We start from the raw sequence: 22,500 nt of genomic DNA, 5'->3' as shown, positions 1-22,500 counted from the left end.
TGACCAAATTATAGTTTTTATCTACTTGCCAAGAACAAAAGTATGCTTGAACAAATAATAGGTTTTTACCTACTTGCCGTGAACAAAAGTACGTTGTCTGATTAAATCAAAATCTTTATCCACTTCGACTACACATAAACACATACATATACACTCACACGCATATCCACGTATCACGTTAATACATAGGGTGGGTTAAAAGTTTCTGGCCTATTTTGAAAACCAATTTACCTTTTTTTTATCGAGACTTTCCTTTAGGCCTCTAGTTGAACACTTAGTTTTACGATTTGAGGAAAATTTTACGATTTTTCGTAATGATTTGAGGAAAACGAGAAAAAAAAAGATAATAAAGAAATAAATAAAAAATAAGAAAAAAAAAAAACAAAAAATAAATGAATAAATAATAACAAATATAAAAGAGATTTATCCTTAACAGTTTCGATAAAAGATCCATTGACTTTCGTAGTCACTTAGAATCTCATATATTTATATTAATCCATTACTTTAATCAATTATGTGCTTTCCTTTTGATCTACTTCTTTCCCTTTTTTTTTTCTTTTTTTTTTTTGTTAATTTTGATTGTAGAAAAAAAAAAGAGACAAAGAAATAAAGTAGAGAAAAAAAAACGACAATGTTTCAATTTCGATGAGAATTTTTTCTTTTTTTTAGCTCCTTTATTGTCGTTGTTGTTGTTGTTGTTGTTGTTGTTATTGTTGTTGTTGGTGGTGGTATTTTCTTTTGTTTTGTATTCGTTTTTCTAAGTAACCCCCATAATATCAGCGTGGTAAAGGAAATGTACCGAACTAACACGGTCTCGCGAGTACTAACGAATTTAGTTTAAAACACCGTACAACACAAGAACGCTCTTACTGGAAGAGAAGACCTACCCTTAACAGTAAGGGCAGATTGTTGGAGGTAAGGTAGTAGTGTTGTAAAGTGACTCTCAATGTGTGCTCAATAGATGCTCGCGTGCGTGCGTGCGTGCGTGCGTACATCCATTAGTAGTATGTGTGGGGATGGTGGTGGGTTGCGGTGGTAATAGGAGTTGGAGTGTAGGCGTGCGACTGACGTTTATTATTCACTGCGCATTCAGCCACGTTCTCTTCCTTTTTCTCATTTTTTTTTCTATTTCTCTCTTTCTCTCTCTCTCTCTCTCATTCTTCGTACAACCAATGTTGCGACACTGCTCTCACTTTTAGCTCTATCTTTCTCTTTTTCTCTCTCCTTGTACAACCAATGTTGCGGCACTACTCTTTCTTTCTCTCTCTCTCTCTCTCTCTCTCATTCTCTCTCTCTATCTTTTTCTTTTATTTCTTTCTATCTATCTATCTATCTCTCTTTCTCTCTCTCTCTCTCTCTCTCTCTCGGTCTTCTTTCTCTCTCTTCCTATTTGCCCCTTACTCATGATTTTTATTTTTTTTTTCCTTTTTCTTTTTTTTTTCTTTTTTTTTTTTTTTTATCCAAACGAATCTAACAAAAGGCGAATACGAGGCGAATGCTCGTTGGAAATTGTGGAGTTTCGGAAGTGGAAAATGGGTATTCTTTATACGGCACCATTTCCGATATTACCCAGGGAAGATTTTCTTTTTATCCGATTAGTTTTCCTTCATCCTACGCTAAAGCTTACTTTCTTTCTTTCTTTCTTTCTTTCTTTCTTTCTTTCTTTGCTCTGCTCTGCTCTGCTCTCTCAATGATTGTGAGAGAGTAATTAAATTTTGTCGTAGAGAGAGAGAGAGAGAAAGAGAGAGAGAGAGAGAGAGAGACAGAGAGACAGAGAGAGAGGACGAACTCCTGTGTATATATATGTGTTTATGTATATACTCACTTCTGTGTCCTTTGTCCATGACCGGGTCTCTCCTCAGCTTCACTCTTCTATTTGAGTTCAATCGTGGCACTGTAAAATAAGAATTTATACGTTAGGTTGTTTTTTTTTTTTTCTTTTTTTTTTTTTTCATTTAGGTAAGTACAAATGTTTTTATTCGTCCTTCTAACGTTCGTATTTACACTTCCTTTATGTTTTTTTTTCTTTTCTTTCTTCTTTTTTTTTTTTTTTCAGACGAAAGATGTGCTTGACTGATTTCAAATGCATATGTGTCTGTATGTGTGTGTGTGTGTTATTTATTTGGTTTTAAATATAATCTAATTTTCACGAACTTTGTCTTTTGTTTATGTTTTATTGATTGATCGATCGATCGGTCAGACAAATATGAAATATTGATTATATGACAATGGCTTAATAAAAATTTGTTCACCTGATATAAAATGAATAATTTTTCTCTTTTTTTTTCTCTTCTTTTGATTTTTTATTTAGCTCACAATTTACGTTTCATCATAGGCTTGACAATTTCATTATTGACTAAAAAATTAAGAACAGGGACGTTTAAATGATTTCAAATGGAATTTTTTAATTTTTAAACGCAATCTAATTTTTTTTGGTTTCTTCTTCTTTTTTTTTTTCTTTTTTCCTTCAAATTTTTACTCGATCACGACAAAATGGTCTAAATTTGATTTAATACAAAACGATAAAAACAATTTCTTTTCTTTTTCTAATTTTTCATTATGACTAAAATTTTTCAATGATTAACATACATTATGCAATTGTTCGTAATATTTATCGTAGGTAGTATTTAGAAAAAAAAAAAAAAAAAAAAAAAACAAAAAAGAAAATTCGCATTTAATAAACGGAATTCATCGACCGTGAAAATGAAAGGAAAGACTAAAATGTCCACAGCACGAATGATAGAAGAGAGAACATGAAGAGAAGAGATCGTAGAGAAGAGTATCGATAGATTTGGATTTTTTCTTTACAACAGACGATTTCTGCTTGATCTAGCGTAAAGGCGATTTTGGACATACCGTCGATTCCATCCGATATACGTGCGACGCCATGTTCGCTCAATAAAGTTAACCTCGTGTTACCTGACGTTGCTTATTTTTTAACAAATTGCATTCTTTTCTTTTTTATCACTTTCTTTTTCTCCCCACGGGGTAGATAATCTCTCTAATCAATTGGATCAGTGAGCTTTAATTAAAGGAAATATTGTTCAAAATTTTATTTAATTTTATTTCACTTTAATGTTTTACTTTTACTTTTATCTCCCATAAATAATTCCTATTTCATATTAATTAATCATAAAATCTCATAATAACGAATTTTATTCGATAACAATTATAAATTTAATAATTCATTATTAATTGATTATGAATAAATAATATTCCAATAATGAATATGATCTGATCAAAATTATAAATATTTTTACGATTACTGATTAATAATTAATAATAATTATTCCATGAATCTTATCGAATGAATTAAAATTTTTTGTACGATTCGTACAATATAATTATTTGACAAAGTTTCAATCGTATAAAAAAATCTTATAATGAATTTTATTTGATAAAAAAAAAAAAAAAAATTATTAATTAATAATTATAATTAATCATAAAATTTCGTCAAGTATCGTTCGATAAAAATTATGAACTGTTAGATATTATATTAAGTTGCTATTGTAACGTACCTAGATCACTGTCGACGTCATGAATAACGATCTTAATGCCCTCCCCATCAACGAGACTACCTTGTCTAGGTAAGTCACGTTCCTCTGCTGTGACTCTGCTGACGGCAGCTGGTTGTGCGGCTTTGACTGATCCTGGAGCTGATGTTAGTGCCCTTATCGCGTTTAAGTCTGGTCTAGAAAGACATTTTATCTTTCTTTTATAAAATAAATACGCACATATGTGTATGTGTGTGTGTGTGTGTGTGTGTGGATGTGAGTGCGTGTATGAAAGGTCAGATTTATTGGATATTATAGAATCTAGTCTCGTGTTATCTTAAATTTTTCATTTTATCATTTTTATATTTATAGTCTAACATGTAGATTTCTATAGTACAAGATTCAATCTAAAGAAAAGGATTTTGATAATATATATGTATATATATATATATATATTTTTTTTTTTTCTAATAAAAATTTAGAATTTAAAAGATATCTGCAGTTTTTGAGGTTTCATTTATGATTGAAATTAAAAAATAAAAATTATTAATTATCGTTAAGATTAATAAATAGAGACTCGAAGATGCAAACAGGTAAAAGACAAAAAAAGTATTCTAATTAAAATTTAGAAAATTTCTATATTCTCACAATTGTGATCCTCTTCGCCTGGAACGTCTTTCCTCGTCAGGTACCAAAACGGGCGATTGTGTTACTGTTTGTTGGACCACAGTAACCGGAGTCGGATCCATGTTAATGATTTTTTCTTCTTCAGGACCAACCTCATATGGTAAGATTGGTTTCACCGTGCGAAATGATGCTCTGCGTGTCATTGGTCTATCTTCTGGTTCACGAGCACCTAATCAACAAATGATCCAAATGACACGAAGGATAAAAATAAATTAATCGATCGTTTAATAAATAAAACAAAAACAAATTCATCATAAAAAAAGTAATCTAATTCGTATATTGACTATCTTATATCATATAACGTAAACTTATGTGTAATAAAAAGAAATTATCAATTAAATTATATGAGAAAAAAAATAAAATTAATTATTAATTAGTGATCATGAAAGTTATATATATATATATATATATATATATATATATATATATATATATATATAAATTATAAATTATTATATTTAACTTTCACATATACATGCATGTACATTATTATAATATAAATTAATGTAAAGTAATACAATTAAATAATAAAATAATTATAAACTAGGATAAAATTTATCATTAAATTATTATAACACAAAATTAATGTAAAATAATATAGAATGATAAAATGTAATTTTTAGAAATCCCTTTTCTTTCTTTTTTCTCTTTTTTTTTTTTCTTTTCATTCAAGTAAAAATAATTAAATCTTTAAACATATTGAAAATGAAAATAAATCCCAAAGAAGAAAAACTCAACTACGACGAAATTATGATTTTTTTTTTACATAAAAAAGAAAAAAAGAAAAAGAAGGAAAAATAATTAGGAAACTCTAATAATATCGCATGATCATAAATAACATCACATAATCAATAAAATGGTACCTTGAGCCGAAATGGAGACCCTTTGTTGAGCTGAAGCAATGGCGGTTGCGTTCAAGCCGGTACTTCCGGGTGGCGTGTAAACGTCGTAGGCCGAAGCACGTCTTGGCAAGTGCGCCGGAAGTCCAAGGCCGGTATCCGGATGCGGAGACTGACTCGTACTTCCGGCCATTGTCCCAGCTGGTTTGATCTCGTCGTCGTAAGATCTCTGTCTTGTCACAAAAGATTTACGACGGACTGAACTACCACTACGACGGGCATGTCGTCTACGTTCTTCCTCATCGTCTATGTCACCCGAACCCGCCATTTCCGATTCTACTTTTGGAAAAGATTAATTAACGCTCTTCAATGTATTTCAATTTATTTATAAAGAAAAGAAAAAAAAAATATAAAGAAGTACTTATTTTCTTATTCTTTTTTCTTTTTATTTTCTTTTTATTTTTATTTGTTTTTCTTTTTGTTTTTTTCTAGAAAAAAATATTTAAAAGAAAATGGGGTTTTTTTTTCTCTTTTCGAAAAAATTGAAATAGGAAAAGTGACTTATCATTTTAATCAACTTCGATCCGAAGAATAAATTTTTTTTCTCTTTTATAAAACAAATTTTACGATTGCCATATGAGAACGTTATATCATTGAAAAAATTAATATTATTTCTATGAGAATAATAATGAATAATTGAATAAAAATAATTGGAAAATGTTTGTTTTTATTATTTGTCAAAAAGAATATTATTATATTGATTAAAATTATTTTTAAAATCAAATTATGATATTAAAAAATAAAAAATAAAAACAAAGAAGAATTGATTACAAGTATAAAAAAGAAATTCTTGTTATTTTTATCTTTTTCTTTTCCTTCTTCTTCTTCTTTTTTTTTTTTTCTAAAAAAAAAAAAAAAAAGAAAATAATATTACTTTATCGAATCGAATTATTATCAAATAAAGATAATTGCACGTAGACAAAAAATTTTCATCATTTTAATTATTCCCTGTAATAATAGTGTTACAAATATATTAACAATAAAAACTATTAAAAATATTATTTTTTAAATACCATTTGAATTGAAAAGTCTATTGGTAGGTCAAAAGTTGCTAAGTTATTTAAAAAATCAATTTCATCAATCGTTTTGACTTAACTTTCTCTCTCTCTCTCTCTCTCTCTCTCTCTCTCTCTCTCTCTCTCTTTTTTCAGATTGTAAAGCTACGAAATCCATAATTAATTTTTAAAATAATATCAAATGATAAAATGAAATTTTTACAAATCTTGCTTTTTATTAAAATCAAATAATTATATTTTCAAACAAATTGGAAATAGAAATAATTCCGAAAAAAAGAAAAAAATCAACCACGATGAAATTGATATTTAAAAAAAAAAAAGAAAAAAAAAAAGAAAAAAAAAAGGAGAAAAAATTAGGAAGCTCTGATAACATCGTATGACCATAAGTAACATTACAAAATCAATAAAATAACATTGTCATCATGAGTCGAAATGAATCGAGTATGATTGATAAAATTTACATGTTTTTTAAAGAGAGAAGCTAAAAAAGAAAAGAACAAGTCTCGAAAAAAAATTGTTCCATCGAGTCTAAAATTTGTCTAGAAACCCTTTTGGTTTAATCAGTATTTCAATAAAGTTCGCGATATATTCAGAAGGATTTATAAATTAAATTTTTACCTGTAGGCTGAGAACTCTTGACGACCCTCTGAGGACTTGTTCCTCTTCCTCTATCCCCTTGATGACGGTCCGGTGATCCACCTCTAGATTTACTCTTACGATCGAGATCTCTTTCCCATTTGAGTTCGTCTCGGCGCTCCCCTGCAACCTTTCGAAACTACAACATTACGATACGACGATTAGAGCTCGAGGCTGACTACACCATTGCACACATTTATGATGAAGATATGCGTTGTCTCTTTCTGTCTGTGTGTATGTATATGTGCGTATGTGTGTGCACGTGCGTGTGTGTACGTGCTTGGATGGGTGAGTGATTGGGTGGTTGATTGCATGGGTGTATGCGTGTTATAGAATTTGATTCAACAAGCCGATGTTATGTTGTCGTATGTATTCCATGATCGAGATATGTACACATTATGATCTTGTGTTTATGTTTGTTATGCACTTTGATAACATTCAAAAGCCTAATATATGTCATATACAATATGTAACGTGTGTTTTTCAAGTAGATTAGTATTTACCGCTCGTATTTTTTTTCCTTCTTTCTTTCTTTCTTTCTTTCTTTCTTTCTTTTTTTTTTTATGGTGTTGTTTTTTTTTTTGTTATGGTGTTCTTTCTTTTCTTATGGCATTGTCATTGACATTTTGTTAATATAATATTTTTTTATACATACATTGTCATTGTCATTAATATTTTCGTAATATAATACTTTTCTTTTTTTTTTTTTTTTTTGATTCTAATATATGATATTGTTATGCATATCCCTTGTAATGTCATTGCTATTGACGTCAAAAGGATTTTTTTTTTTAAATTATCATCTTTGATATTTTTATATTGTTATCCTATCGTCGTTATTGTTTATTAATTAAATCTCGTCGATAAATATTAAAAACGTATTATTAATAATGAAAATATTTATTTATTAATTTATTTATTAATTTATTTTTTAACATATCTATTAATTAATTTATTCACTGAAAATATTTGTTTATTAAATTTTCATAAAATTTAATATCATCACGGAATTTAATAAAATTACAAATTTTTACTATTTTTTTCATCGAACCTTTTTTTCTGAATATATTTTTTTATTTATATTACCATGTTACCACTTTCTTTATTTCTTTCTCTTTCTCTCTCTCTCTCTCTCTCTCTCTCTTGTTTTTTATTTGTTTATTTGTTATCATAGAAAACAAATATTTATTCGTAAAAATCATCAAAAATATCAATCCATGTGCAGTATTTTTTTATATTTGCGAAATTTTTTTTCGATTATTTCTGACTAAGTGTTTCGTACGATTTTATTACAACGAAAAGTCGATTAAAAATATGCGATTTATTTTTTATCATTCGAGGAAAACATAAAAGAATATTTCGATAGGTAACGTTAAATTTACCAACTCCCAATATTATGACAACTAAATTAATCATAATATCAATAACAATGTTAATTAGAATAGAACAAAAAAATTACTTTTATTTTTTATTTACGACATTCGAAGTTTTTATAAATAACTAAATTTCAATTTATTCAAAAAATCTGATCTATAACAATAACAATTATGTTTATAGTAATATAAGAAGAACGGTAATAGAAAATAATTTAGTTTTTTTTAAATCATTATAAAGGACGCAGTTCAAAAGTTTTTAGATGATTTTAATAAATATCGATTACCCTTTATCGAGAGACTCCTTAGGCCATTTTATTTCTTTCTTTTTATTTTTTTTATATTTTTATCTTTTCAAATTATGAAACTACAAGACTAACTAAGTTACGAGCCTAAAAAAAGGCTCACGATTTAGGGTTTAAAATCAATTAGTAATATTCGGTCTATCCTGTATAATAATAATAATAATAATAATAATAATAATAATAATAATATATTATTATTATATTATATTCGAATTTTTATAAAAATCTATTAGTCTAATAAAAAGTTTGATCCATAAACAGTAACAGCTATAATAATAATAATAATAATAGTAATAATAATAATAATAATAATAATAATAATAATAATAGTAATAAAAATTACGATATATAAAAATGTTTTATAAAAATCTTTCAATGTAACTACAAATTCGATCGATAGACTATTCCAGTCTTTTTGTTTAATCCACGAAGTATTTTTCACCGTTCGAATATTGTTTCTTTTTTTCTGTCTTTCCCCATTTTTTTGTGTTCGTTTGTTTTTCCTTTTTTTTTTTTGTGATAGCACGCACAGCTTCATCGATATTGCAGTTTGCGCGAACAATCTATACGAATATATTTCTACGTGTGCATGTATATAAGTAACGACGTATGTACATACATAAATATTCGATGAGAAATGATAGGTAGTATTACAAACGATAAAAGATAGAGAGAGAGAGAGAGAGAGAGAGAGAGAGAGAGAAAGAGAGAGAGATGCTTCGTTGATAGAAAAAAAAAAAGAAAAAAAAATTGATAAAGAAGCTTGCTAGAATTTTTATCTCACGAATCGGAAGGTCCAAAGAATAAAAAAAAAATTTTCTGTCTATTATCTGCTTCCTCCTCTTTTCTTATTTTTTTCTTTTTCTTTTCTTCATTATTTTTTTCACTCCCGGAAAGGAAAAAAAAGAGATTCAACGTGTGTTTTTACTTTGTGCTATGTTTTGTTCTATTGTTTTAATATCTACATATATCGTGATCTGTATCATCGAATCTTTTTGAAAACATTGAAAAACAAAAGCCGTGCTATCTCTTATTTAACTATGTATCTATGCATGTACATGTATGTACTGCACGTGTGTATATATAATACAATATGTGTGTGATAACATAGATACAAGGTGTGATATCAAAAAATGTCCGTATTCTATTATTAAATCTTTGACAACAAAAATATTCGATGAAAATAATTTTTATTTTTCCTCTTTCTATCTTCTCTTTCTTTTTTTTTTTTTTTTTCTTTTGGAGGACGATATACTCATATGCCTAATATCTTTATACACCAATTATTTTTTTCTCTTACAATATTACTCGAATTGATTGGATTTTATGATCAATTTGTTTAGATGCGATTTAAATATCTTATTAAAATTTTTTATTTAAAATAAGATTAAGTGCTCCAATGTCGATTGAAACAAAACAAAGGCCATATGTGATTCTCGCAAGTCAAAAAATATACGTCAAATTACAATCACTTGTTTCAATCGTACGTCTCAATCACACACTCTCTCTATCTCTCTCTCTCTCTTTCTTTCTTTAAAACTCTCTTTCACAGCCTTTTATTCTGTCACTCTATAACTTACTCTCTCTTTTACTCTCTTTCATTCTCTTTTACACTCTTTCACTATTTTTCACATTCACTCATTTTCTCTTTCTCTTTTTCTCACTTTTTTATACTCTCTTATTCTCTCTCTCTCTCTCTCTCTCTCTCTCATTTTTTTATACTCTCTTTCACTCTCTCTCATTCTCTCTCTCTCACTTTTTTATACTCTCTTTCACTCTCTCTCTCTCTCTCTCTCTCTCTCTCTCTCTCTCTTTCTCTCCCTTTCTCTCTTACTTTTATTCTCACTCAAATTAGATTAAATATTACAAATAAAAAAAAAAAAAAGCATGAATGAAAGATCAATATTTTAAAAATCATCGAAGATATTACATCCATAATAAAAATTCTTGACTGAAATGTACCCAATGAATATTATATACAATAGGGTATTAGTTTTAACTTTTAAAAATTTTAATTTAAAAGAATAAATGACTACGTAATTTCTCAAATAAACAAAAATGTCGAACACGTTTTGATCACATCTTATATGTATATACGTATGTATGTATATATGTATATATGTATATATGTACGTATGTAGATGTAAATTGTAGATATATATATGTTTGCGCAATAAGTTGCTCAAACCTCATATATATATATATATATATGAATATATGTCCGTGTGAAGGCAAGAAGCTATGGATAAAGCAATAAAAGCCATCATCCTCCGTTGTTAACAGCTGAACACCATGAAACGAAGCCATTAGCTTACACAAAGCGAAACACATTGAGAAACGACGTTTCTCTTGGGTCACATGTTAATTACAACGATACTAATTTTCGTTCCTGCTGGCTGGATTATTGCTCGGGATTAACGGATAATGGAAGATACAGAATATGGTTTCAAGAGGTATATAATATATAATTGAATCCATTTTATGGATGTGTGAAAATTATTAACAATATTCATATTAATGTTTTAAATTAGATCTTTTGCATTTGAATTTTCATTATTGATAAAAATTACTATTGATTCTATTCTTTTTTTTTAATAAGTAATTATAACGAATAATTTAATTCATTGATTAATAATTAATTAATCATTAAGTGTGAGTATTATATATTTTAATTTTTTATAATTTATATCAAGTAAATGTACTGCAAGTTGTAATAAGTAATATATATATAATCTTATTTTATCTATCATATAATCTATATATATATATATATATATATAGATATTTTAATTGAGATTGAAATCAATATATTGTTAAATGTATCTACATTTTCTGTTCCATTACTGATCGAATATAATTCTTTTATAATTTCCAATAAATGGATTTAGTGAATAGCGACATTAAATTTACATTTAAATTAATGCGTTAAACGTGGCTCGAATTCGATAGATCTTCATTACTATTAAAAAAAAATATTTTTATAAATCTTTAATAAATAAATTCAATGGGTATTTAAAACAATATTAAAATCAATGTACCAAACGAGGCAGGCATTTAAATTAATCATACGTATATTTTTTGTAAATTAACGTAGAGAGTAGAAAACCATATTATGATCTTCCTCGTTTATATTTTTCTTTCATTTTCAATTTTTCTTTTATCTTTCTAAATCAAATCTAAAAATTTAATTATAATAATGATGTTTCTAATACCTTTTCGAGTTCCTTCAAGCTGGCAGGTGATACGTCAGAGTGTCTTCGAATTTCTATGCCCTTTGGTGGTGCCAAAACACTTCCAAAACCACCTAATTGACTACCACTTTGACAACCGAGTCTTGCATCGCTATGTCTTCTTTGCAATGCTTCGAGAATCGGCACTTCAAGAAGAGAATCTGTTGACTCTTGCGTCACGATCGGCTGGTCCCTCGAGGCTATTTTTCGACGACAAACGCTGCATCTCCAAGACGACTATAATAGTACGTAAAAGTTCACAAATTTATATCTATATATTATATCTATGTATATATGTGTATATAATTAGAATTTATATATATATATATATATATATATATAAATATTATTATTATATATTTATATTAAAAATATATATTATTAAAAATTATATATATATATATATATATAATTTTTTTTAAATTTATATAAATATATTGTATGTGTATATATGTGTATGTGTATGTGTGTATATATATATTATTGTACAAAAATTATGTTTAAAAGACTAGAGTGTATATAAAATTCGATGAATTTATATGTGTATGTGTGTGTATGTATATGTATGTGAATATAGGTGTTATAAAAAATACGAAAAAAGTAGAAAATAAAAAAAAGAGATATACCATCTATATGACCTATAAGGTGGTATATATTACAGTCGAAAAATTTATATATATATATATATATATATATATATATATATATTCATTATTTAATTATTTAATTAATTACTAAGTTAGTTAATTTATTAATTAACGATATATTCTTAATAGGTTATCTTTTAATTGCATATCTACAATACTAATTAAATTATCAAAAAATTATCATAGAACTTTTCACTTTTTAATTATGATCCATATACAGTTAATATTAATTAAACAAAGAAATTTGTGATCGATATCTACTTACATAATACAATTAAAATTAATTATCAACAATAATCGTCATTGATCTCCAATTAATTTTCTACATATGATTGAAATTAATTATCAAAAGATTTTCATCAAATTTTTTCACATTTTCAATTATACACATATGATTGAATTTAATTAAGAAGGGAGATATTCAATTGATTTTTATCCACATAAATATGTATGTACGTTATTAAAATTAATTAAAAATTAATCGTAAACGTAACTATCTACGTACGATTAAAATTAATTACCTACGAAAAATTATCACTGTACTTTTAAATTATTAACATTAAAATTGATATTAATTAAGAAAGAAAAAAAAAGGAAAGTAAAAAGAAAAATAAAAAGAAGTGTGACTTATTTACAAATAATTATTCACGTAAATTTGATAATTAATTAAGTTCACATATAAACAATTTTTTTGTTGAATTTCAATTTCGATTTTTTATGGAATATTTTTATTTATTTTTTATAGTAATTAATTTTCTTTCTATTTTTTGCTTTTTTATGCTATTCTCTCTCTCTCTCTCTCTCTCTCTCTCTCTCTCTCTCTTTCTCTCTATCTCTTACTTCAAAATGAAAAGTTATACTACATTTCAAGATGTGAATCAATAGTCATCAAGCGAAACGATAAATAATCATCAAGAGAATTTTACCTGATCGTCTGAATTCGTTGTCGTCGAGTACGAGGCACAATCCTCGCAAACTTTTTGTAGACATTCGCAGCAAGTCCTCGAAGCTTCTTCTGGTCCAAAGGACTTCCGGCAAACTCTACATTCTTCACCACTGCTCGTTTTACTTCCTGTCTCCGGCTTTCTGTTGTAACAATCAATTTTTTTCCAATTTATTTGGTCGTGCGTACAAAAGAATAAAAATAAAATTAAAAAATAAATAAAAAGACAACGAAAAAAAGAAATTAACTTTCGAGAAGATCGATTTCGAACGATCTCGAACCCGATGAATTTTTTCATTCGCTTTGATTTCTTTCTTTTTCTTCTTCTTTTTTAATCTTTTTTTTTTCCAATACTTTAATTACCGTAACAATATCGTAAACCGTACTTGTCGCCTTAATCGTGTATTTTAACAAATATCGTTAAACTTCAAAAGTGTCATAACACGTTTGGAATATCGATAAATTGATACACTTTAGACGCTCGTTAACCAACTTTAGTTAAGTTTTAAATATTGTTTAACTTTTGTTAAGTATAACATATCGATTGTCGTTGAAAAGAAAAAGAAACATTTTCTCTACGAAGTGGATGTAAAAAATATTATTACATATTTTCATCTTTAAAATCTAACAACTTTTGTCGTTTGAAACGTTTCTTTATTAAAATCAATTAAACCACGGAGACATTTGATAATATTTTATTAGTTTTTGTATTGATTAATTTTAGGTGATAATAAACGTACATATTGAAATAAGAAAAATAAAAAAAAAGAATAAATAAATGAAAAAAAAAAAAAAAATAAATAAATATGAAAAAGAAAAAAAAAAACGAAAAGAAAAAAGAAATAAAAGAAACAGGAAATGAAATAAAAAAATAAAGGAAAAAAGGATTTATTCAGTATTTGCAACAAATTAATTTTCTTACTTTTATCATTCAGTTACAGTTTTATATTTTCTATTTCATTCAATTACACAAAATATTATTAAAAAAAAAAAAAAAGAAAAGGAAAAAAAACTTCACTAAAAAGTTTTAAACAAATTTCCAAAACGATACTTCGTTATTTACTTTTATTCATTTGATCAGTAATATTTTTATTGAACAATTGTTATAAATTTTTTTTTAAATAAAAATGATCGATATATGAGCCGTCGATTTTGAAAAGGCGGCGTTCAGTTTTATTTTCTTTCTTTTTTCTAAAAAAAAAAATTTCTTCAGAATTGCATCACTTATATTGCATAATAACGATATTTTATTATAAACATAAGTCATGATTTAATAATGATTCAATATCATTTAAATATCTTAAATCGCTTAAACGTTTTCTCTCTTTTTTTTTTTTTCTTATTTCTCTAACATTATGGTTAGACAGCATGGAGCATATGTATGTACATGTAGGTACTATTTCATTTAGGAAGAATTGATTTTTACGAACATAGTCGGTACGATTGTAGCACGTCTGAAAAATTTTCAAACTTTAAATTTTCATTTCCGGAAAATAAGGAGAAAGAGGAACGAATGACGTGAGACCGGAAAGTTCATTAATCTTCGATCTCTCTCTCTCTCTCTTTCTTTTTTTCTCTCTTTCTCTCGTTCTTTTTCTTTTTCTTTCTCTCTCATTCGTGTATTCAATATCATTCCGACACAACGAAGCATGATAACTCAATTATTCATTTTTTTTTTCTTTTAAATCTTTTTTCCCTCCTTTCTCGTTCTTTTTTGTTTCTTATTTTACGAACAAGCTTCGTATCAGTGCAAAAGAAAAGATAAAGATCAGATCAGATAAGATGGATAGACGTGCAGATGGATAAAGAGAGTGAGAGAGAGAAAGAGAGAAAGCGAGAGAGAGAGAGAGAGAGAGAGAGAGAGAGAGAGAGAGAATAAAGAAATCTGGTTTGCTCATCGTGAATTAACTTTATTAAGCAATTCCATTAACATAGATTGCTGAGATTGCTCTTATTGTAAAATATAACAAGATCCTTGAAGAAGATCTATTGTAAAATTAAATATCGTTTAATATTTTATCGTGCTCAAGAACTTGTTGCACCAATTGATTACTACACGATAAAGATTTGAGATATCATTATTTATTTCATTCATTTTTTTCTTCTCTAAGAAAATTTTTCTTATTCCTTTAGTTACTCATTTTAAATCTCATAGAATCAATATATACCCTATATATTAAATATTTTAAATATATCGAAAAATTCTATCCATCTATATAATGTACAAATATATATTATTTATTATTTTAAAAATAATAATTATTATTTAATATATATATATATATATATATATATATATATATATAAATGATATAAATAAATATTAAATAAAATAAATAAATAATATATTATATATAAATATTATATAAAATGAGTGTGTATATAAATGTGTATAGTATTATAATGATATTATATTTAACTTTACAATTACAATTTAATTGAAATTTACAATTTAACTAAGATATATAATATTTCACTTTTATCACTCTGACCTCGTTCGAAATAGTGCCGAACTGATAAAACTAACAAAAATTTTATTAAACGTAATATTATACTCACTTTATAATCGAATCGATGGTATCCTCTTTCGGTTGTATCTCCTCGACCGGTGTAACTTTAGCTGGAGCCAATTTCGTAACTGAAAAAACAAAAGTAGAAGGAAAAAGGTTAGAAAAAATAAATATTAATAATTAAAAAAATAATTGTTTGTACAAAAGAAAGAGAGAGATACAGACAGATACATACACATACATGTGTGTTTGTACATACGTATGTATATGTATACAAGGTGTCCAAAACTTATTTATACAATTTCTATCTTCTTTATAATATATAAATCAACAAGTGTAAAAAATTTCCCCGTTGTATGGTTTAACGCGGAAAAATTTATTACCTTCTTTTTTTCATCTTTCCTGTATAAAAGCAACATTTTTTTAGGCCTTGAACATATTTGCAAATCTCCGAACAATAAATACATTTCTAAAATGCAATTAAATAACCATCTGGATACGTATATATCGGGGATTAGTCAAAAATATTGTATACAATAATCGATTGACAGACATGGATAGACATTTAAAAATAAGAATCATAGCTTTTATTAAACGAATTGACGTGGAATTGTTAAAATGTACATACATAGTAGCATTTGAATATAAACACAATATTATACAAATCACTAATTATATATATACACACACACACACACATATATATATATATATATGTATACATGAATGTTTGTAAAATTGTTACTTTAAAATATAAAAGAATCTTTTTGAAAATGATACATTATTATTAATATTCTTATTTAATAATTCAGTATATATGACATCTTGAATTTCATTAAAAATGATGAAGCTGTATAGATAATTTTTGGATACCCTATGGTATCCAAAATATAATTTTTGGATATACTCTCCTATTATTATCTCTCTTTTTCTCTTTTTTCTCTCTCTCTCTCTCTCTCTCTCTCTCTCTCTCTCTCTATATATATATATATATATATATATATATATATATATATATATATATATCCTTTTCTCTCTCTCTCACACATCTCACCCTTAGAGTCTCATATCTTTCGGATATCATCTAAAAATCCTTGAGGGTATATCAAGCGAACCGAGGACCTATTCAAATATTCAGTCACTTTCCAAGCAGAAGGACGATACCCATTTTCTTAACGCCTCTTCCAATTTTACTCAATTACCCCCTTATTCTCGGATGGCAATGATCTGTATATCATTTCAACGAGAAAAATAAAACGAAGATTGAATGCATTGTCAATATCGTATTGTGAAATCGATACACGTCTCTGCATGTATGAAATTTATTCGATTTTTTAAAAGTAAAATCGTAAAAAAAAAACAAAAAAACAAAAAAAACAAAAAAAAAAAAAAAAAAAAAAAAAAAAAGAGAAAAAGAGAGAAAAGAAAGAATTTACTAACATACAAATTGAAAATACTTATTCGATGATTTTTTTATATATTCCTTTTTTATATCCCCATACCCTCTCCCCCTTCCCTTCACCGTCATAAAAATCATAATTCTAACGTCTTGCATATAAATTGACTTCTGTATTTTTTTTCGTTCATCCCCAACCTCCTCATAAAAACGAATCTTTCTTTCAAAATCAATGAAGCAAGAAATTTTCACGTTAACAGCTAACATCATCTCTCTTTATTGCGTATCGAAAAATTAATTCGTATCTTTCGAATGTAGATACATATATTGATCCTCGACTTTTTTCTTCTCCTTTTTTGTTTCCTTTATTTTCATAAAAAACGAAATTCCAAATGTGTCGCATAGACGTCAAAACATTACTTTTTTTTTTTTTTACTTCTGTGAATTAGTGCAAAGAGAAAAGGAAAAAGAAAAGAAAAAAAAAAGAAAAAGAGAGAGAGAGAGAGAGAGAGAGAGAGAGAGAGAAAGAAAGTGTTCGCATTAACGCGAACTTTCTTTAATATTTATGATTTTTATCAAAGCACCTAACTAACGTAAGCGTGAAATAGGAATCGTACGACTAACGAGACTTCAATCCAATTAAAGTTTCTTATGAAAAATAGTCTATTTCTGATATCTTTCTCTCTTTCTCGTTTCTTTTCTCTCTCTCTCTCTCTCTCTCTCTCTCTCTCTTTATTTTTCTCTTATTTTCAGTTTTTCACGTAGGCACGCCGTAGACGCGTTCCTTCGACGGAAATTAACCGTCAGATCGAATCTCGTGTGATTTATGTCTAGCGAACGTGGGAAGTGAGAGAAAGCCGTATGGAGAATATCATCGTAATGCGGTTAGGCGAACCCGACCTACGCCCCCGTTAAATCGAAATTATATTGGTTAGGTTCATGGCTCATTTTTTCTTCCTCTCTTTCCCCTTTATTTTTATTATTATTGTTACTATTATGATTATTTTCTTCTTTCTTTTCTCTTTTTTTTTTTTTTTTTTTTTTATTATTATTACCATCTTCGTCCTACGTTCTCGTAACATCGTAATCTATAAGTACTTTTACAAGTCATTGTTAAAATATGTGATGGGACGAAATTTTAGATAAAATTTAATTAAACATAAATTATTATCGACTCGTCGAAGGAAAGAGGAAAATAATTTATTTTTGTCTTTCTTTCTTTTCCTCTCTCTCTCTTTCTTTTTTCTCTTTTTGTTTGTTTTTATTTGTTTTTTTTTTTTTTATATATAAATTTTATTCCGAAGATATCAACTTTTTAACGCAAAATTTCTTGCGAGATTCTTTTTATTAAAAATCATGTCATTTTTAAATATCAATTGGACGGACATTTGTTACTGTTTTAATTTCATGGTCATTGGAAATGAAAAAAAGAAAAATTTCATTTTAATCATCAAGAATAAGATAAAAAAAAAAAAGGAAAGAAGAAAAAAATAGAAAATTCATTTCGACTATTGATTAATATCAAAAAGCGAACATAAACAATTTTATTGTATCAAAATCGTAATAATTAAATTTTTTCTTTAGATCTGAAAAAAAAAAAGGATTTCAAAGATCCTGAAAGGAAAAAATAAAATAAAGAAAAAAAGAAAAAATGAAAAGTATTATTATTAACAATAAAAAAGGAGTGATTAGAGAAGTCAGTGGGAAATATTTATTTATTTATCTTGATCTTATCCGTCGTTTAGAATTGCTACAAATGAATTTCTATTTCGTAAAAGAGCTGCATAAATTAAAAAAGAAAAGAAAAGAAATATTTATAAAGAAAAAAAAATTGGAGGGAAAATAAATGAGAGAGAGAGGGAGAGAGAGAGAGAGAGAGAGAGAGAGAGAGAGAGAGAGAGAGAGAGAGAGAGAAAGAAATTCATGAAAAGCGAGGTGAAACACTTTTTTTTTCCTTTTATTATTATTCTACAAACGAAGTTGTTTTATATTTCAGTTTGCAGTTTCAAGAGTAAAAACACAACGAGAAGCCAGGATGAGCACAGATGGGTGGGGGGAGGTGGCAGTTTTGCGGGGTAGTTTTTGATGAAGGTGGTTGGAGGGGAGACGTGAGAGAAAGGGGTTAGAAGGACACGCATGTGAGCATCGATATTCGAGGCGGCATATCGACAAAGAAATTAATTTTTTTCCCGGCTGCCGTTGACATTTCACGGTACTCTTTTCTTCCCCTATTTTTTGTCTCTTTATCTTTAGATTTCGTCGCTATTCTTTTTTTTTATTGTTCTTTTCTTTATCTTCTTTTTTTTTTTTTTATAATTTCAAAAATCCAAATAGATGCGGATTAGACGATATTTTTTTTTTTTTTTTTTTTTTTTTTTTTTTTTTTTTTTTTTTATTCGCATTAAAATATAACGAGAAATATTCTTTTTTTTTTTTTTAACATGTAAAATATAAAATTGTAATATTACAATATTGTTAATTATTAAAATGACATCTTTTATATTTAAACTATTCAAGGTTGCTCGCCGTACTTTTTTTTTTTGCGCTTACAATAATACTCAAAAAATTTGTTTCTACGGTACAAAACTAATTTATTTATTAATTAACAATTCTATAAATCAGTCGAAAACTGATTTTTCTTTTTAGGAAATAAAATAAAATAAATTTGAGTTCGTAAGGATTTGCGTTTAGAAAAATTGTTTACAATATAAATTGTTTACAATATAAATTGTATTTAAAAAAATAGAGGAAATATTACCTTTTAAAATGATATCTTCTTCAAGTCTCTACGATTTTTAATTTTGAAGATATTCTCATATAAATGGAAAACGTTTACGTTGACCAATAATTTCATTTGAATTAGATCAATGACACATTGACCTAAATGTGTAAATTCTAAGAATTTACGCACCATAGCTGATCAAACTAATATTACTACTACTACTACTACTACTACTACTACTACTACTACTACTACTACTACTACTATACTATATTACTACGAACAGCTGTATTGTAAGAATTATGAATGAAAATCTTTCGAAGACGATATATTCGAAACGAAAAGTCGTAGAAACTTGAAAAAAAGATCGTTTTCAAACGTAATTTATTCTAATGCAATAACATCGATATAATAAAATTGAATATTGTTAATAATTTTTACAATTGAATTTTTTTCTATTCTTTCGTAATAAGGACATAACTATATAATGAAATCATTTAAATTTCTATCAGAAATATATAAATTTTATCTTCTTTATTTAAAATAATAGGAATAGAAAATCTATTTATAATCGCCAATGTACAATAATCGAGATGTTATTTCGCGAAGAAATTAAATTTAATTAAATTTAATTTGATATAAAAAAAATTATATATATATATATATATATATATATACATGTTTTTTTATTTAATATAAAAACTATTTTACATTTCTTTACTTTATCGTCCATTATTACGTGACATTTTCTATTTCATTTAATCGCTTTGAAAATATTAAAGAGAAAGAAAAAAAAGTAAGCAAAAAAAAAAAAAAAAAAAAGAATAAATTTTATTTTCTTCGTGAAGCTTTGATTTTAATTAGAAATTTCTAACTATGATCACGTAATAGATTTCGTTCCAATCCATCATGTCTGCTTTCTAATGGATGATGGAACGATTCGAAATCGTTGGCTTTATAATTCCATGTAGGAGATTCCAATGTCATAATGCGCACACGTCTCTATGTCCGTTTAGCTAGTTATGGCAATGTCATCGCCAAGTAGTCGATCTGGATATACAATCGCATTGTTAATCATCTGACTAATTAATGTCTGCTCTTTGGTCATCGACGATTCGATCATAACTGCTAGAGCTTTCAAAGCGACACGATTAACCTATCGCTTATGTTATCGCAATCGATTTCACGAAAGATAACGACTCATCTTATGAAATTCATGTTATTTGAAAAAAGACAAAAAAAGAAAAAAAAAGGCAAAAAAGAAACAAAAAAAATATAAGAAAATGAGAAGAAGAAAAATAAAAAAAAGTAAAAAAAAATTACAATCGTATAATAATTCCATTAATGATGTGATAATATAATAATTTTCAAGGCTATTCACGGAAGGTTCTATTGTTTGCATTTAAAAAATATTTTTAATGTCTTAAAAATGTTCATTGATTTTCTCTTCTTTTTTTTTTCTTTCTTTCTTTCTTCCTTTTTTTTTTTTTTTTTCAGTCACCCTGTTGTAATACATACAGAACTTTTTCGCTTTCAAAATTGTTCTTATTTTTTATTTTTATAATTTTTTTGCTTTTATTTTTATTTCATTTATTTACTTTATTATTCATATCAAGCACGTAATCTAATTTTCAATGGAACGAGCAGAATAAGTTTCGACCGATACTCTAATCAACTTATCTACCTTTCCTGCACGAATTTACACGCAAGCACGTATCGTTTTATATTTTATTATCACGGTTAGCTGATCTAATTTAATACTGTCTAGGATCGATGTAAAGTGTGTCTTGAAATTTATATGAATAACTACGATTCAGATGACAATCTCTCTTAAAATTATTCATACGTTTATTTTATAATAATACCAAAAACGTATCACATACATTACATACATACATACGTATGACATTCGTTCTAATCTTTATTAATAATAAAATTTTTATATATTGAAAACAATAAAAATAAAAGAAGAAAGAGGAAAGAAAAAAAAAATGAAAAAGAATTATTTTGTTCAATATAAAAATTTTTATATCAAATATTATTAGGAATATATACGTAATTGATAACCTCCTGCATTTATCCTAAAAAAAAAAAAAAAAAAAAAAAAAAAAAAAAAAAAAAATACGAATAACATTAATATGTTTAATTAATTATTCCAAAAAAACTTTTTTCTTTCTAAAACAAAAAAAAAAAAAAAAGAAAAAGAAAAACAGAAAACATTATAGAATTAGATAAAAAAAAAAAAAAAAGAAAGAAGAGATGAATATGGAATTTTTTGAAAATCGAGATCTATCGAAAATTCATGAAAAATCAGAACTTCTAATAACGTCGTACTTTTCATTCTACAATTAGATTCTATTCTTATTAAAATGACCGAAAAAAGAACTGTTGGCATACATAAAGGATTCATCGACGAGACACTGCTAACATTAGAATAACGAAAATATCATTCGAAGAATATCACTAGAAATAGTGACAGATAGTTGTGTGTGTGTGTGTGTGTGTGTGTGTGTGTGTATGAGAAAGCAAAAGGTGTATTAACAAAACCTTTTACAACTTCCACTTCTTTTTCCCGAATATTCATCTTATTTAATGTTCCTTCAAATTAGGATATCTTTAGCTCTGACTCTTTTCTTTCATTACGT

The 22,500-nt window shown here is 26.7% G+C and overlaps 1 protein-coding gene across 17 annotated transcripts in view; it reads right to left on the bottom strand.

Moving 5' to 3' along the window:
* Positions 1 to 22,500, bottom strand: part of LOC124949138 (regulating synaptic membrane exocytosis protein 1) — a 173,747-nt gene that overhangs the window by 37,792 nt on the left and 113,455 nt on the right. For 15 of the 17 annotated variants that reach the window (XM_047493759.1, XM_047493760.1, XM_047493757.1 and 12 more), the window contains 8 exons: positions 15,787 to 15,865; positions 13,211 to 13,370; positions 11,620 to 11,874; positions 6,715 to 6,871; positions 5,045 to 5,359; positions 4,143 to 4,350; positions 3,519 to 3,691; positions 1,826 to 1,894 (listed from right to left, as the gene is read on the bottom strand). In XM_047493759.1, the coding sequence (XP_047349715.1) occupies positions 1,826 to 1,894; positions 3,519 to 3,691; positions 4,143 to 4,350; positions 5,045 to 5,359; positions 6,715 to 6,871; positions 11,620 to 11,874; positions 13,211 to 13,370; positions 15,787 to 15,865 (1,416 nt within the window). The remainder of the gene's footprint in view (positions 1 to 1,825; positions 1,895 to 3,518; positions 3,692 to 4,142; positions 4,351 to 5,044; positions 5,360 to 6,714; positions 6,872 to 11,619; positions 11,875 to 13,210; positions 13,371 to 15,786; positions 15,866 to 22,500) is intronic. The other 2 variants (XM_047493761.1, XM_047493763.1) reach the window with 2 other exon arrangements.

Source organism: Vespa velutina, chromosome 5, assembly GCF_912470025.1.
Source record: "Vespa velutina chromosome 5, iVesVel2.1, whole genome shotgun sequence".
NCBI classification, from domain to species: Eukaryota; Metazoa; Arthropoda; class Insecta; order Hymenoptera; family Vespidae; genus Vespa; species Vespa velutina.
The sequence above is the reverse complement of the archived record's forward strand: the minus strand, read 5'-3'. Positions and strand labels throughout refer to the sequence as shown.